The sequence below is a fragment of the Ceratotherium simum genome, chromosome 9, assembly GCF_057802395.1.
Source record: "Ceratotherium simum simum isolate JZ-2026a chromosome 9, ASM5780239v1, whole genome shotgun sequence".
Classification (NCBI taxonomy): domain Eukaryota; kingdom Metazoa; phylum Chordata; class Mammalia; order Perissodactyla; family Rhinocerotidae; genus Ceratotherium; species Ceratotherium simum.
In genome coordinates, this window is record NC_141908.1 from 26,104,443 (window position 1) to 26,121,407 (window position 16,965).

At 36.8% G+C, this 16,965-nt stretch overlaps 1 protein-coding gene across 2 annotated transcripts in view; it reads left to right on the plus strand.

Moving 5' to 3' along the window:
• ARHGAP15 (Rho GTPase activating protein 15) overlaps positions 1-16,965 on the plus strand; it is a 590,073-nt gene that overhangs the window by 24,460 nt on the left and 548,648 nt on the right. For both annotated transcript variants that reach the window (XM_087435123.1, XM_004423853.3), the window contains one exon: positions 1,472-1,650. In XM_087435123.1, coding sequence (XP_087291249.1) covers positions 1,486-1,650 — 165 coding nt within the window. In that variant the 5' untranslated portion in view covers positions 1,472-1,485. The remainder of the gene's footprint in view (positions 1-1,471; positions 1,651-16,965) is intronic.

A 16,965-nucleotide genomic window follows, 5' to 3' on the forward strand; every position in this document is an offset into this window, starting at 1 on the left:
TTTGGAATAAAATACATACTCTTCCACTTCTTTCTGCCCAGTGTCCTTGGGAAATTATTAGTCTCTCTGATCTTCATTTTTCTCCTTGATAAAAATATGAGTTTAATGTCTATCTCACAGGAGTGTTTGTAATGATGAAACCACTGAGCGCATTGCCTGGCACATAGTAAATAATCAATATTAACTTTTTTTCTAAGTTATCGTTCAATTGCCTTACTGATGTCAATTCTGAGGTAACACTTTGTCTCCTATTAAAATGCTTTCATTCTTTTCTAATGATTTTAGTGTCCACTTAAATTGAACAGTACCAGATTCCAGCCTCATTGCCTGTCCAACTAAAATAGGGGTACCAAGACAGTTAGCTCCTTAAAATATAATCCTTCTTTTGGATTATATTGACTTCTATAACTGACGAGTGACAATTTTTTCTAATGTACACACGTGTCCAGAGTGGCGATGAAATGTCTATATAGAGGAGACATAGAGACAATAATCAGGGTGGAAGGGGATCTGCTTCTAGAAGCTTAGAAGCTGTGTTTGCATTGCAAATATTCTATTTGAAATGAGATGATATGTTCATTTGAGGAGCTCATGGGGAGGAGAAATTGAAAAGGATTGTGAATTTGGGGAGGCAACTAAAGCCCTCCCAGTCCACCCACCGACGCTGCCACAGTTTAGTTCTCTTCTTTTTCTTTTTCCAAATAATATATTGTTTCCTCACTCATGCTCCTGTAAAACATGCCCACACTGAATATTCCAGCCTAAAATCAGACTCCTTTCATTAAAATAAATATAAATAAGTAAATAAATGGTGTTGATTTTCTCTTTCTTCCTATTTCTCATAAATATCATGTCCAACTAAGCTACTGAATCTAGTTCAGTTGGCAGATAGTGGGGGACAAAGGAATGTTAATTTCTCCTGTGGCTATCGAGAGTGGAGGTGGGGGCTAGAACTGAGCACACTGCTAATAAGGCCAAGCCAACATGTTTGATAGTCTATGGAACTGGCGTGGTTTGCTCTAACACCAATTCTACTCACTTAAATTTGACCTTATTCACATAGGTTTTTGTTTGCTAAAAAAGGGTGCTGGTGGTAGTGTATGGAGGTGGGGTGGGATGGGGTGGGTAACAGATCAGTGACGTTGTGAATGAAAAGAGTGTATACCCCAAAGACGCTTAGTTGACAACATCATTTCTATATAAGGAAGACTGTGTCGTATTGCCATTAGGAGGTCCTTAATGGAATTAGGAACTACACAGTGTGAGTGTGCTGCCTATGAACCTGGAAGTCCTCTGGCACGTACAGATAGAAACAACTACGCAGCAATTACCTCCTTCTTCACTACTCAGAGAGGTGGAGACTCTATTTCATTTTTGTACCTTAGTGATTAACAGAGATGTGCACTCCACCAAGAGTTTTTCATGGAAAAGCATATATTTAGAATAACATAATGCTTTTATATTTTATCAGGATAACACTGTAATATGCAGAAATCTACAAATTGTGATACCTCTATGGAAACACTGAATTCCCCCCGCCAAGGCACCGGAACTGTGCAAATGAGAATAAAAAATGCCAACAGCCACCACGACAGGCTGAGCCAAAGTAAATCCATGATCCTCACCGATGTTGGGAAGGTCACTGAACCCGTAAGTCAAATATCTCAAATACCTCAAGTTCCCTGATATAGAATTGTGTAAAAAAAAAAAAGCAAATTGGCCTTGTTTTATTTGTTTTCCTAAAGTGCATGAGAAAACTGTTTTTGTAATGCATTTTATCTTGCCTACTTATAGTCATAATAATATCCCCAGTTGTGAGAGAAGAGCTGGGATTAATCCAGGGTGATAAAGTGGATTTGGAGCTAGACTGACGAGCACCTTTGACTCATTTTAAGGGCCTCCACTATCATGCTTCAGTGTCATAAAAATAATGAGGTTATGCTAGCATGTGGTGTTTGTACTTCCAAATACAGTACATCACTTTGAAAAGCCAGAGGCTAAAATTAGCTAAGAATGAACTGAGAAAAAAAAATCTTTAAAAAAAACTGTGAAAATCTCTTCCTTAAAATCTTCCAACAATATACGATATTGGAAATTACAATCTGATTTGGAATGAGCTTAAACGATTGAAATGGTGTGGCGATTTAAGGTTTGGAGAGGAAGCCATTTTGTTTCGATAATGTGTCATTAGGAAGATTTGAAACAAAATAGTTAGAGATGAACTCTACTGCCAATTGTGTCCCTGCCCCTGCACGCATCCTGAGCCACTAAACACACTGATTGCGATGAGTCTCCTCTGGTTAATTTTCTTCCATAATGGTGGTAACTTGCAGCTGAGGCCATAGGATGTTACAAAATTATTTATGCAATGTTAGCCACTCTTTTGGACCCTGGATCTATTTTGTTTCTCACAGTGAGAGCAACAGCAAGAAATAGGTTAGCTGGGGACAGGCCGTGAGTCCCAGTCACCCTGCAGAAACATGTGAGCTATTAATTGAGTGTTCTGTTAATATCGTGGGGGCCTATGAAATATTCAGCTCCCTAACTGAGTTATTAAATGAGATCAACTTGCTGAGTAGCATGTTACTGATTATATTTATTCCCTGTTTTTCACTCGAATTTCAAGTGCAAAATTAACGCACAACAATCTCAGAAGCCTGAGAAATATATGATTTTCATCATTCTTTCTTCAGGTATGATAGACAAATGTAGTATGAGGAAGCAGTAATTATATTTTGGGAGTGAGAAATACATCATTAGATAAGGCACCGAGAGATGCATTTTTCTTTATTTACTTTCTCATTTAAAGGTATTGTCTGCTGGGAGGCACAACACTGCCAGCCTGACTTTGCTTTTAAACCAGCTAAAATGCTCCTCAACTATGAACTTGAGACAGTGGTTAGAGTAAATTATTGGAATCTCTATAATGTATTATCAGTAAGAACTGTACCTTTGAAAAAGTTTAAAAGTTAAGTATATTTAATGATGCCTAACATATTTTATTGGCTGTGTTTAACAAAAGGCACTATGCCGCAGTTGTTTTTGACAAGCATGAAAACATCACAGCATGAGACTGCAAAAGGAATTATGGAGAGAAATTACAAGTGATCCATCTCTCAATGAATTATCCACCTCAATAGCCCGCAGAACTCAGCTACCAATTAACACCTACTTTATTACATGTTGGGATGTACTTAATAACTTTCATGTGTTTATGCACTATTACCTTGACTGATGCCTCTTGTACAATTAGGCATAATTGGCATATCAATATGCAAAAGTTAAAAGGATTAACCCTCTTAAAACTAATGAGCATTTCTGTATCCAGCTGCTAAATGAGACAAAATTAGCATTTTTCACTTTTGGGCAGGATTTTATCATGCAGTTTCTCATTGTTGATATTACCTTGTTACATAACTTTAGTTTGGGGGGTTATATGCTGGACTGCTAGAGAAGAAGAGTTTTCCAGAGTTAAATTAGCTATAATTATCCCAGCTTTTGTTTCCGAATTCTTAGCCTGGGCAATATGTATTCCTCGATAAGGAACAAAAATAAAAGTTACTTTTGGTTATGTGTGCTCAGTGCATAATTATATAAAAGGAGTATTTTAGTGAGGATATGTCATTTCACCGAGAAAACTTGGCTCCGAGCTACTGTATTGAAAGCTTGCCATGGCACTAATTTTCTTTCTGTCTCAGTTCTTTTCATCTCTTTTTTCCATGCACAATTTTCTGACTAGATACTGACAGAATGTAAAGTATTTTGGCATATTTATTCAAACAAGCCTGTTAAAGATATCTGCTCGAGCTAAACTAAGAACTTGATTTTTCTGAAGTTGGAGGGTGGGGTGAGGTCAAGGGGGAAGATTTTGAACTTAGAAGAAGTGGGAGGAGGTGAATACTAAAAATGTGTGCACATGTAGCATGGTTTGTTGTAACAGAGACACATACATTTAATCTGTACAGAAAAAACTAAGAGTACTTGGAGACTATATATATATATGTTATGCATCCTATTTAGTATATACGGCATATATATATTATACAAATCTCATGTGGACTGACTGGAGGATATACTAATGCAAGAATCTGATATTACGTTCATAATGATTTAACTTATTACAGAAAATGATAAAAGTTTCTAGGGTGAAATCAATTATATAGTTTTGTCATTAATTCATAAATTCCTCTTTTATTATTTTGTTTAATTTAAAATATGTTTAATATGACTGTGACCTCAGAACACAATATAAAATTCTCCTATAAAATAAGAGCCTATATTCTTGGTATCCTAAATCAAGGAGTATTTTGAAATGCCAATATAAACATTTATTTGACCCTAAGCTATGCAAACATAGGTGAATTTACTTGTTAAATTAAACGTTTTGATTACCTAAGAGCTGCAGGGAAGCATTTCAGTAAAACAGGTATCAATACTCCGTTAGTATTTTATTGGTGGTGTGCATCATTTTCTTTAAACACCAAATAATCATTTTTATGTTGTTAATGAGATCGATGCCTTTTCCAAATTCAGAGTTTGATTTCCCGCTTTGCTACCTGGGAAATGCTGGAGAGGTGGGAAGTTTGGACGTAGGAGGATGTGGTTAGCAAGAAAATTGCTTATCCATGAGAGAGGTCTCAGATTTCCGCCTGGTCGGGAAGAAACAGCTCTTTGGTCTCAGCGATTTGTTGTCTCATCCTGAGCACTGGAGTGAGACCTCTGAAAGGTGGACTGCTTATTTACCCGAATGTGCTAACCGAAGAAGCAGACAGCTTAGTGAGTGTAAATGGGGGCAAGTGAAGTGTGCCTCTGTAAGTGATGAAAAGGCTAATGTGCAATCCAGCAAAGAGCAAAAGCAAAAGGTTTAATGTGGCTTTGATGTGATTTACAAGAGGGACACTCCAGCCTACTAGACAGGTTAGAATAGATATTAATGAAGAGTTTAGCCCAAATCAAGAAAACTGCAGACAGGACTTGAAGGCAAGAGAAGTTTCGGCATTTAATGCTGGTGTCTTAGGCAGCAACATGTATGAATATTCACCATTTCCATCTTGTAAAGCCTGCAGCAGTGCAATGCCTCCTTCATGGCCATCATAGAGAAGGAACTGTCTTATTACTGTTCAGATAAAGACTCAGGTCAAGACATTTCTACACGTTAGCATACCAGACTCCTTTTGCTTCCGTTAGACTGTGCTCGTTCATTTTTCTTTTTAATATATTATAAGGGAAAAGAGGAAACAATTTTCTTTTGTTTCTTACTTCTGTGATTATAGGATACTTGCCAAAGTTGTGGCTAGCCAAAAAGGCAGACATAAAAATTGCTACTAAAAATATAAGCCTTCTGTTTAGCAGAGTTTTTGAGAAATATTATGAGACTATAGGACTTGTCCATGTTTACTTCAAATCAAGCTTATAGTTAGGTTTGAGGCTTTGTTTGTATAAATTGTCCTGAAGTGGATCCTGATATTTAATTAAAATGACACTAAATCACATTGAATTGATAAGACTTGGCATCTCAAACAAAGGTAATTGCCCGTATTGGTTTTGTGCAAAAATAGCGCTGCTTGGAAAATGTGCAGCCAACACAGACTGTCAACTCCATTTATAGATCAATATGTGAAAACCATTGATCAGGCAGGCATGTATAACAGTAACACTTTGCATTTATTTGTTGTTTTTATACCACATTAAGGCTTACAGGATTATAGGCTTCCTAAATATTTTGACTTCTTCATAAATATATGATCTGTTGCATGTTAATTAAATGAGAGTCTGCAGCCATTTCTAAAATTGTTTTTAGTTTGATGATTTCCTTTTATTGCTGTGGATCGTATGATCTGAAAATGGATTAGTTTCCTTCTGCATAAAGATTATTAAAGCTTATTTTAATGTATCCTATTTACTGTAACATGTGACTGCCTTTTTGCTTTGAAAAATATAGATACAGACAATTATTTTCTCTTAGCAAGAGGCTGATCATTTTTTATTAACTGGGCATTTTCAGCGCTCAGGGTAGAATTATTTCCTGATGTATTTTGCACACCCTGTAGATAACGGGTCTTCTTGATTTCTCCTGATAGAATTTGTTTTCTTTCCTTTCTTTTTATCTAGCTGTGTAGTACAGGTATCTGATCAAACATTATGTAGAAAATAAACTGATCATCTCAATTAAATTCTAGGCACAAATATAATTTGAATTCTATTTTTCTGATTCCAGAACAAGCCTTATGAACTGTTCTTATACACAGCATTCTGCAGTTAAATCTTTCTTATCTCATCAATGTAAGGACAGTGTTTTGTTCCTAATCTTTATTGGACTATTGTGGGTGACATTTGTAAGCCATTTTGGTTTACAAGGAAAAGGTGGAGGACAGTGGAGTGAGACTCTTCCATAGATCCAAGCCTCAGATATGACTACGCAATAATGTGTCTTCCACTGCAATTTTCTTTGCCACTGAGAGGTCAATTTTGTTGAGAAATCTTTTTATATCCTCTATATATATTAGGAGTGCTGCTTTCAAGACAATACTTGGCTTTATATACGATATTAAAACAATAGTAAAAGAAACAAGATTGCAGAAATAGCAACAACCAAAAAAATCATGAAATTCAAGGGTTATGTAAGGTAACTAGTCTGCTGTAGAGCAGACGAAAAAGTTATTGGCTAGAATTTTGACTTTTACATAATATGCCCTGAGGGGCAGAGGGTGGAAGAAGAAATCAAAAACCACCAGAGATTTTTTTTCCTTGAACTTGCCATCTCATGTCATCTCATGCTGTGAAAATCTCTAACTCTGTTTACCAAGCACAAATTGGACTTGCCAAAAGGTTCAGAAAGTTTGCGACAGCGTCGAGTCCACGCTTCAAAGAATGAGCCGGCGCTCTTGGATTCACATACGTGGCTGCGTCGTTTCCATTCTTCACTTGCGCATAGCTAAATTTGTTTATAATCTCCTACTGATTGAACATGGCGCTGAATGTACATGAGATACATTTTTTTAAAAGTTAGTCCTCTGATTACTAATTTGAATCCAAAACTCTAACCTTGTTAGCATCTGGACTTATTTCCATAATAACAACCCCTTCAGAACCTACAAAGTAATGAATAATTGACAACAAATGAAATGTTTTGATAGTTGTCGGCACAAAGCATGTTTAATGTTTTGTGTTGCTTCCTAGCTAATTATGTAGATGACACATTTGTCAGACCTTGACTGCCATTAGAAACGTGTTTCCAGAGGGGAGAAAAACAGGCTATTCATAGAGTAATTAACTAGAATGCTCAATGACCTGTGAGAGATTCAAATCGCTGCCAGTTCAGACATTGTTTTGTTACAGAAGCAGAGGGGTAATTAAAATTCCAAATTACAGTCCTATGATGGAGCATTTGTTTGTTGACAGTATACTCTTACTCTAGTTTGTTAATTCTTTTTTAAATTGCTTCTAATCCATTTTATAGCTTTAGGAGTTCCGTCTTTGAATTTACTGACAACTAATATTATGGTAAATTGTACTTCAATGGAGTACAGCCTGCCTCACAGTTTCAAGGGAGCACAAGGTGGGTGGGATGAAATAAGCTCCTTCCATAAGCTGACATATCAGGTGCTGTCAGTGGGAATGCCTGTAACGCAGAACATCTTGTTAAATACTGCGCTTCCAATTCTGTATTAGGGGAAAATGTCCTAGTAGAAAACACAGAGATAAAAGAGAAAGCAACAATGAACGTCTAAAAAGGAGAAAGGAACCTAATATCTCAACAGGAAATGATTGATTAAGGGGTTCTCTTACCACGAAGGAGGAGAGAAGAGTTAGGACTGAGGATGATTTGGGTAACGGTGTAGAGTTCAACGCAGAAGATGCAACAGTCTAGAAAAGCTCCCACAGATCACCCAAAAAGAAGCGCGTGTTTTACAGCAGTACCTTCCATCTTAGGTCAATATCAAACCGCAGGATAATGTATCACGGATGAAATTTGTCAAGGATTTATTGGCATAGTTTACTAATCTGGAAGGCTAACATAGTCTAAAAAATCCAGCTGAAGTGAAACATTTATTTAGGTTGCTGAAAGTGAGAATATAGTTTTATTAAAAAGATCTGACAGGAGTCACACGGTGTTTGATGCAGGCGAGCTGACAGAGGCTTGCAGTGAGCGTTGATTATCCCGAAGTCACTGTCAGCTAGGATTGATTTTCACTTTCTCCGTTTATGTAACAGTTCCTGTAATACAGCTGACCCCGAATCACGTTACCTTGTCATTTCTCTGCATGGATCAAGAAGAGATGAGCTGAAAATAGCTAGACACTGACCTTGAACTTGCCAGAAAAGTGAGAAGTGACAGTGGGGTTTTTCTGTAGTTCACGTACAAAGATGAAGGCAAACTGTTCCTCTGTTGTGTTCACTGTAGCAGCACAAGGGGGCAGAGCAGTACTAGAGATTACAGGTAAAACAGAGTCTGCACCAGCATGCATAGGCTCTGAAATATCAAGTTAGAGCCAGAGGTCTCATTTTCACGTCTTAGCATAGACATAAAGGAGAATTACTGATGAATGAAAATCTAGGGTCCCCTGATGTTCATAATCAGTAATCTAAAAGTGTACATTCTAATTAAAAAAGGTTACCTAATACTCTGTGTGGCAGCAACCATGCTTTTCCACTAAATTACTTGCCACATCTCTTATTTAATTCATATAATACTCTTCACCCTTAAAATAACTTTGGAACCATAGTCAATAATATTGAGAGTTTTATCGCAAATTCCTAAGGTGATGTGTGTCACTTTAGGACAATTATATCACAAGATAGGAACAGTCTTTTTATACTTATTAAGTATCAAAACTCCAAAATTAAAATTGGACAGTGTTATATGGTGATGTGCACCTACAAAGAGGTAAAATGCAGAGTGGAAAATGACATTTGTCATTTGATTTCCATTTGTCCATATCTTGTACATTTTTCCCTTTTAATGCTTACCTCAGTTTTCAAAAATGTTTTTCAATAGATCATCGTTATAACCTTAATTAATCTAAAACTCAGTATGTTGAACATAGTCCTTTGCTTGCTAGCACTTACTTAAGCTAAATCGTTGTTATACTGATGCTGAATATTTCTAATAAAGGATACTCAAAGAACTTGCCCAGCAAAGCAGAGAATGAAGCAGATTGAGAAACAGAAGAACAAACAATGACTCAATTATTCCCCAGGTTGTAAGTGCCTTACGTCACAGCAAAATAGCATCTTCTCAGGCATGACAGCACAATAACATTGCAAACCTCCACAGTAAAAAGATCCTTTCTTGCATATAATGGATTCTTTCTGTATGTGTATACACACATACACACATATATATACATCTCTCTATGTAGATATAGATATACATATAGATATACATGTAGATATGGATACACATAGAGAGATGTATATGTATGTAATATTTATATACTTCAATATTTTATTTTATTTCCTTTATTTTATTATTTTATTTCCTAGAATATAAAATATATTCTAGGAAAAATAACTACATATATTTGAAAGATGAAATATCAAGATTGCTTCAATATTCCTCTTTTGTACCTTTAACTCAGGACAAACTGACAATGTTAAGATCTGAGAAATGAGTAGAATTCCAATATGTTTCAAGGATGGAATAAATAGGAGATAATTCTGTTGCCAAGATGAGGTTGAAAATATCAGAATACCTGGGTCATCACAGAAATCTCTAATTCCTGGTTTTTGGCCTCATGTTGAAGAAAATAGCTCTGTGCTTCAAGCATAAGTCCTCCAACTTAGAAGGATTTGATATGTGGGTATGTGTGTGTAGGAGAGGTGGGGCGGTGGTGGATTTACAGTTACAAAATTGGTGTGTCTAAAACTGACTTCTTTGAAGGCAATCCTGAGGAACAGTAGCGTTCTTCTAGAGTCATACAATCTGCTTTGCATTCCTGCTCCTCAGAGTGTGCAGAAGACCTCTTGCGTGCCCTCTCCTAGGTGCTAGGAAACCCGTCCCTAAATGGTTGATTAGCTTCTGCTTCTGAGGTCAAGATGGATATAAAGGTGTTGGCTGCTAAAACACTTCCCCAGAGTTGGTTTTTGCCCCCTCCCTTCAGTGTGTAAGGCTTTTAATAAGGGACTCCAGTCCCTGATGTGTTCAGATTCAGTTTATTGTTACCATCTGTTTAATTACCCTCTCAGGTTTGTGTTGGGAGGCATGAAAGTATTCTATCCAGCCTTTGAACCCCTGTGTTCCTAAAGAGATGTGGGTAAAGTACATGTCAGTTTTCAAAGAGCATATTAAAAACTGATAAGCAGAACCATCTCCAAACAATGCCATGTAAGGAAAAGGTATTGCTTTTCACATTAATGTGTGTTTCAAGTAATTAGCAAATGTACAACAATGTAGCACTCTTTCCCAGAAATGATGCCATGTTCTTTACATGCAATCTCTATGCTTCTCCTTTGAGGTGATGGATTTTTATGATCCCCATTCACTTCCAAGACATTAGCAATAAGTTTATTAGGAGGAAATATGGGATTTGAGTTGTATCAGGATGTATGGTTGTTATATGTCAAGCAGGTTTAAGCAAGTGCTAAAGTAAAAGAAAAAGCATATGCTCAAAAAACGAGGATAGAAAGAATCTTCGTGGGAAGGTGAAAAAACCCAGAGGAAATTCAATTACTTTATTCTTTCTCTTTTTCCTCTTCCACATTATTATTATTATTATTACATTGCATTCTTTTTTTTGTCTTGAGAAGTACCAGCATATTGCTCCTAGTGGTCAATACTCACCATTATATGGTGCATTTTCCGCATGCAAATGCCTTTGATAACAAGAATTACACTGGCCGACACAGACCTCTCATTCATTTATGTCCAAATTTATTTTCTATATCAGCATTTGGGTGAAATAAAAAGGTAACATAAAATGAACAAAAACCAAATTCGAGTATTTCAGTATCAAAATATTTTAGAGATCTGACTCTGAAAACCAAAAGGAAATAAACCAGGTGATTTTACTTCCTAAGTCAAACAAAGAAACCAAATGACTACTAATGTATCATTTTTATTATCCCTTAGGAGGTGATTTCATTAAGTGAACGTTTTTTTCCTGAGATTCCAAGATGATGTTAGATTAAGAATGTGTTTGACAGTGTTCAGAAATGGTAGTCTTGTTTTTATGTGAGTGCCCTTCCACAATACCATAACATAAACAACCAAGGTACTTTTTCTTTTTATCCCTTCATGAAGAAACCAATGCTGTTCTTGCCTCATGATCTTATATTATTTCTGTGGAGAAAGAAAATAGTGATGCCACTAACTTTCCTCTACTACTTTTGGACACCTGACCTGCTTTCTTTCCCACAGGGTAAAAGGAAGCTGCAGTCTTCATATTTCCAATGAGAAGGGACATGTGTCTCCTTGCATTGAATTGTCTTAGATCATATCATGTAGCACAAAGTGACCCAATATAGAAAGACAGGAAAACAAAGTGACAGTTTTGTTTGCTCAAATATAAATGCCAACATCAAAACATGGGGGCAAATCCTAGAGGCCCACTGCCAGATCGCAGGAATTAAATAACAGGAGCTGATATTCTGTACTTAAATAAAATGTATTCGAGGCATAGTCTATACCAGCAGTGAAAGGATAATGAACAAATAAGCTTAGCTCAAGTTAGACAAGCTGAATGTAACTATGACTATTTTTAAAATCCATGAGAGAGTGAATCTGGCTGATACTTCACAATACATCACCCACTGTGGTCTTACCTATTGATCATAGCCTGACAATGGGTAACCTTTCCTGGCAACTACTTCTTTTACCATGAATTATTGACAGTGTTAATGCCAATAGCACATGATCAAATAGACAGGAAAAAAGTTTACATTCCTGGATGTGCTATCCTTAACTTCCATGCTTTTAATATCATAGGTTAAAAAAAAAAAGAAAAAGAAAAGAAAGAAAGAAAGAAGACATTTTCTTTCCTGTCTTGAAAATACTAATGAATAATCTTTTACTTTGACACAGATTATTAATGTGACATCCTTATAATTCTCATCTACAACGCTTTTGGGTTAATAAAGCCCTATATGTAAGGGAACATTGTAACTGTTTTTTACTACCCTAGTATCCTCTATCTTACATAACAAAAATCCTTGGAAATTTTACTCTAATGATGTGTCCTGAGGTCCCTGCATTGAAGTTTCCTGCTCATCATCCCAGCCATGCCTCTGTTTGTGTCCTTTTAAGAGTCCCCAAAGTGGAAAGTGGGCCAGCAGGTGAACTACTTTCTCCATTCATTCGTTAGTTCGTTCTTTCATTCATTCAACAGATATTGATTGGCACCCACTGTATGTCAGAGACTGTTTTGAAAGCTGGAGATACTGAGCAAAAAGATTCTCTGTCCTCCTGGAGCTAACATTCAAGCAAGGTAGCATTCTTATTCTGGGCTAGGCCAGGCTCAGCCATCCTCTTCCTGGACATCATCATTGTCGCCACCAGCACCTCTTCACACTCAAGACTAGTATTAGCATCATGTATCATACATTTTTTCACAAATATTGTACACGGTGTCTAAAATTGCCCTGTGAAATAAAATACCGTCACTGTCTCTTCCTATAGATGCATTTCTGTGGGTTGTCAATCTCAAATGAGATTTTTTTTTCATTTGACATTGTGGAACTCCCACCTGATTTTAACTTACTTTAAACTCTGTTCTGCACACTTTGACCTATTTGCTATGTCTTGTCTCCTTTGGCATACACAAGTTATTAAAGGACTTTCTTTGGTAACAAATCAAGGTGCAAGTATTTCTATCTGGTTAAATTTATAATGTCTCTTTTATTCATCACCCATCCTTAGACTTAATGTACTTACGATAAACTTTTAATTGGAATTGAAATAATTTTCATGAATAGAAACTAAAACATTAGTATGTTTACTTGACATCTATGACTGTTTATGCTTTCAACAGGAAAATTGAACACAGACCCAATTTAGACTTTTACAGAGCATTCAAAATTTTCACCAAGTGCTTGATTTTTAAAAAATTTTATTGTGATCTTTGCTGTTGGGGTCTGGCTGAACATTGTCCTCTAAGTACTCATGATTTGTGGAATTTTGTGGGGTTGATCATGGAAGCAATGATCCAATTTACAAACCTACCTAAGCAGTCCCTATCATGAGTGTTATTCTTGTCTGTTTTAGAGGAGTAGGCTGCCATAGCCCTTGAAACCCATTGCCAGCCATAATACTAACATGCACCTGCACCGAAACAAAGGTGACTACACTAACCATGAAGCAAAGGTCAGAGAACATAGGCTCAGTTGGCAGTATGAGCTATTTTGAGGCTTACTTCATTCAGGAAAAAAAATAAGAAAGAAGAAAAAAACTTTTTGGAAGAGTAATTTCTTCAAATTGCATAGACAAATGAGGGCCAAAATACAGCAACACCCAGGTATTGAAATGAACTAATCAGTTAACCAGTTTAAAGATTTAGCTCTGCATAAGGCAAGGTGATCTTGGATCTTTCCAATTACTTGATCATGCACACAATAGGCTCTATTGAGACCTCATCATTTCTTATTTCTCTCATGTGTGTGTAACTGGACAACAGTCTTGCTATGAGAATGGACAAGGAAACCCTGATTAGATTCTGGATGCATTAAAGAGAACCGTTTTGCAGCTCTTGACTGTGAATCTGAGCTTCTTTCCACTCCTGCTGCCCTTTCCTATTCTGAGTCCCCCAATCTCCTGCCTGACTGCTTTGTTGAAACCAGTCTTGGAAGATCCACGCTTTCCAAGATAGCCAAAGTGTACCTAGAACTCTGATAGCGCCCTTCCACCTATGCTTCAAGGACCTGTTCCAGGACAATATTGACTTCATATGTACTACTTGCGTTCTACAGTGAGTCTAAAGCAGGGCTTACAAACAAGTAGCTGACACAATTTCACCCAGCTATTTTTTGTTTGGCTAGAATGGTGTTTTTAAAATTTTGAGTTTGAAAGCCTTTGGTTCAAGTTGTGGTGTCTTCATTAGTTTATGCTACTTGCTTGGCCCTAAAGATATTTCAGTTTGTAATCTTAAAATTATTTCATTGACTGGCTATTCAGAGGTGAAAGCATAATGTGGCAAGTCAGAAGATGACAATTGTTGGTTATAAATTTGGAAATTCAGAAGATGACAATTGTTAGTCATACATTTGGAAATGTAATCTCTATCACATTTCACTGACGGTGTAAAAACATTCTGTTATATAGCTAAATATGAATTTTCTTATTCAGATTTTCTCATTTAGGTTTATTTTCAATTTTAGACTCTTACATTCTTATAAATTAACAAACATCTTGCTGCCTCTTAGACAACACTAAAAAATAACTGTGATTAACTACGGAAATGGTGTTCTCCTGTCACCAAGTTATAAATATTCTATTTATTCTGGGTTATCTATGGTTTAACTTTTGTGGGTTTTGTTAAATAGTTCTGAAAACTTGATGAGAAGCTACTTTGTATTTAAATGAAGCAATGCACTTCTAAATCTTATTAAAAAAAATCATACCAGGCCCTTAAAAATGAGAAATGATGCTATCTAACAGTTCAAAATATTATAAAAAATTTAAATCAACTTAGATTTGATTAGTCATCTTATTAGTTATCATTTACTTTACATTCTAACTAATTAAACTTAATTTGAAGACTTTTAAACTTTGTTAGAATTTTTATTTCTTTTTCAACTGACGTGTAACGTCCCATAAGAAATGAAACACACAGAAAAATAAACTTCACAAATAGTCTTGACTCAGCTCCTTACAGCCAAAATTTCTTTTTCCGGGGCATCAGCTTTGCCAAATCAGAAGCTATCTGCCTGTATGGAGAGAGGATAGGTTCACATGAGGAAGAAAAAACTGTTTTGAAACAAAGATCAAAGGGCTTTCAGATATCTCTAGACTTGTGTCTTGCATGTCGAGTTCGACCTAAAGATGTGTTTTATTTGGCCCAGATAGTGTTTTTTCCTCCCTCTTTTCTTTTTTTTTTTTTTTTTTTTTTTAAAGATTTTATTTATTCATTTTTTTCCCCCCAAAGCCCCAGTAGATAGTTGCATGTCATAGGTTCACATCCTTCTAGTTGCTGTACGTGGGACTCGGCCTCGCGTTGGACGGAGAAGTGGTGCCTCGGGGCGCGCCCGGGATCCGAGCCCGGGCCGCCAGCATCAGAGCGCGCGCACTTAACCGCTAAGCCACGGAGCCGGCCCGCCTCCCTCTTTTCTATTGTGCTAAAGTTTAACATTGTGAATTTTCACAAAAAAATTTGCATATATGACATCTCTCAAAAAAATCAGGAATTATAGTATACCAGGGCTGGCTCCCCAAAGGTCAGACAATAACCAGCTGAAGGTAAGTAGATGTTGCTCTGTCTAGGTGGGGCAAGAGCCCTCTAGTCTGAGCAGGTCCCTTTCATTGGGTCATGTTACCTACCGGATATTTGCAATGGCAGTGCCAGCTTTAGCTTATCTATTCCAACCTTCTTTACATGCCCGCTAAGGACAAAAAGAAGGTGACTTGTCATTCAGATAATGGCAAAACTCATGTCTCCTTTGAGTATAAGTTTTCCAAGTTGCCTGTTCTAGGTGGGAATAAGGTTTTGAAATAGCAAGAAATAGTTCTTTTATATATTCAGGTGTTTATTGACATGAATGAAACTCGGGAAACTTAATCCTTTGCTGATTCCCAGACACTAATTAGTGCCCCTGTGGCACTCAAATCTCCAGTGACAAATCAAAGATTCAATCATAAGAGATGTGGCAAGCCTCTGTCCCTGAAGAGGCCCCTCCAGGTTCAATCAGAACTGTCAGTGGCAAGTGTCATACAGAGGTTGTAATGCCCTCGTTTGTTCATTATGAGTTTGGTACATGTTCAATATTTTCACCAGTAACCTTTGACTCTAGCCAGGATTAGAATTATTTTTAGGCAATGTAAGCCAGGCATAAATCATCTCCTCAAGTACATCGACATGATGTTACCTGCAAAGTGTTTTGCCACTCCCTGGGAGCAAATAGGAGTCTGGCGATTATGAAAATGAACTAGTGTTGGAAAGACCTGGGAGAAAATCCTGGCTCTGCCTTTTACTTACTATGTTCCTTTGGGCAAATTTCTTGATGGTTTTGGGCCTTGCTATCCACATTTTTAAATGAATATAAAAATACCAGTTAACTATAGACTAATGAAGATTAAAAGAGATAATGTATAGAAAGCACTAAGTATGATAACTGGGCACATAGGAAGTAATCAAAAATTGTAGAAAATTACTATTATAATTATGCTACTCATCTGTATAGAGTCCTTTTGGCAGGCCTGGCTCTGAAGCTTCGAGCTGCCTTGTGAGCTGTGCTGCCATTTGACCAATACCTTTCAGTAAACTGGCTCTCAGTACCCACCTGTATTCTGAACCATTTTGATTCAAATCACCTGAACTCTTACTCAATCTATTCTTGATTTATTTAAGCTTTTAATTTTTAGACAAATCTTCTCTGATATCTGACATGTTCCTACAATAATACCTCCTGGCTTCCATCCTCAGCTGTGACTCTCAGTCAGTTCTTACATCACAAGAATACACATGTTTACCATTTGAGGGCATCTACTATGCACTTGGCACTGTGCTAAGTGCTATAACAGAAAAGATTTGATTAAACCCTCATACCAACAAATAAATGATAGAACTGAGGTGTGACTCCAAGGAAGTCTGAAACCAAAGCCCAAGCTGTAGTCATTCTAAGCCACAGTCTGTATTATAAATCCTAAGCCCTGAAACCCTATCCTAGGCCCCTGTGGTGACATTCTGCTATGTTCGACCTGGCCCAGAGAACAAGTGAGAATCAAATATATATTCTCTTTTATACCAGTTAAAATTCTATTCAACTTTAAAGAACCAATAAAACTCAATCTTCTACCCAATGTTTTCTCTGACTGGC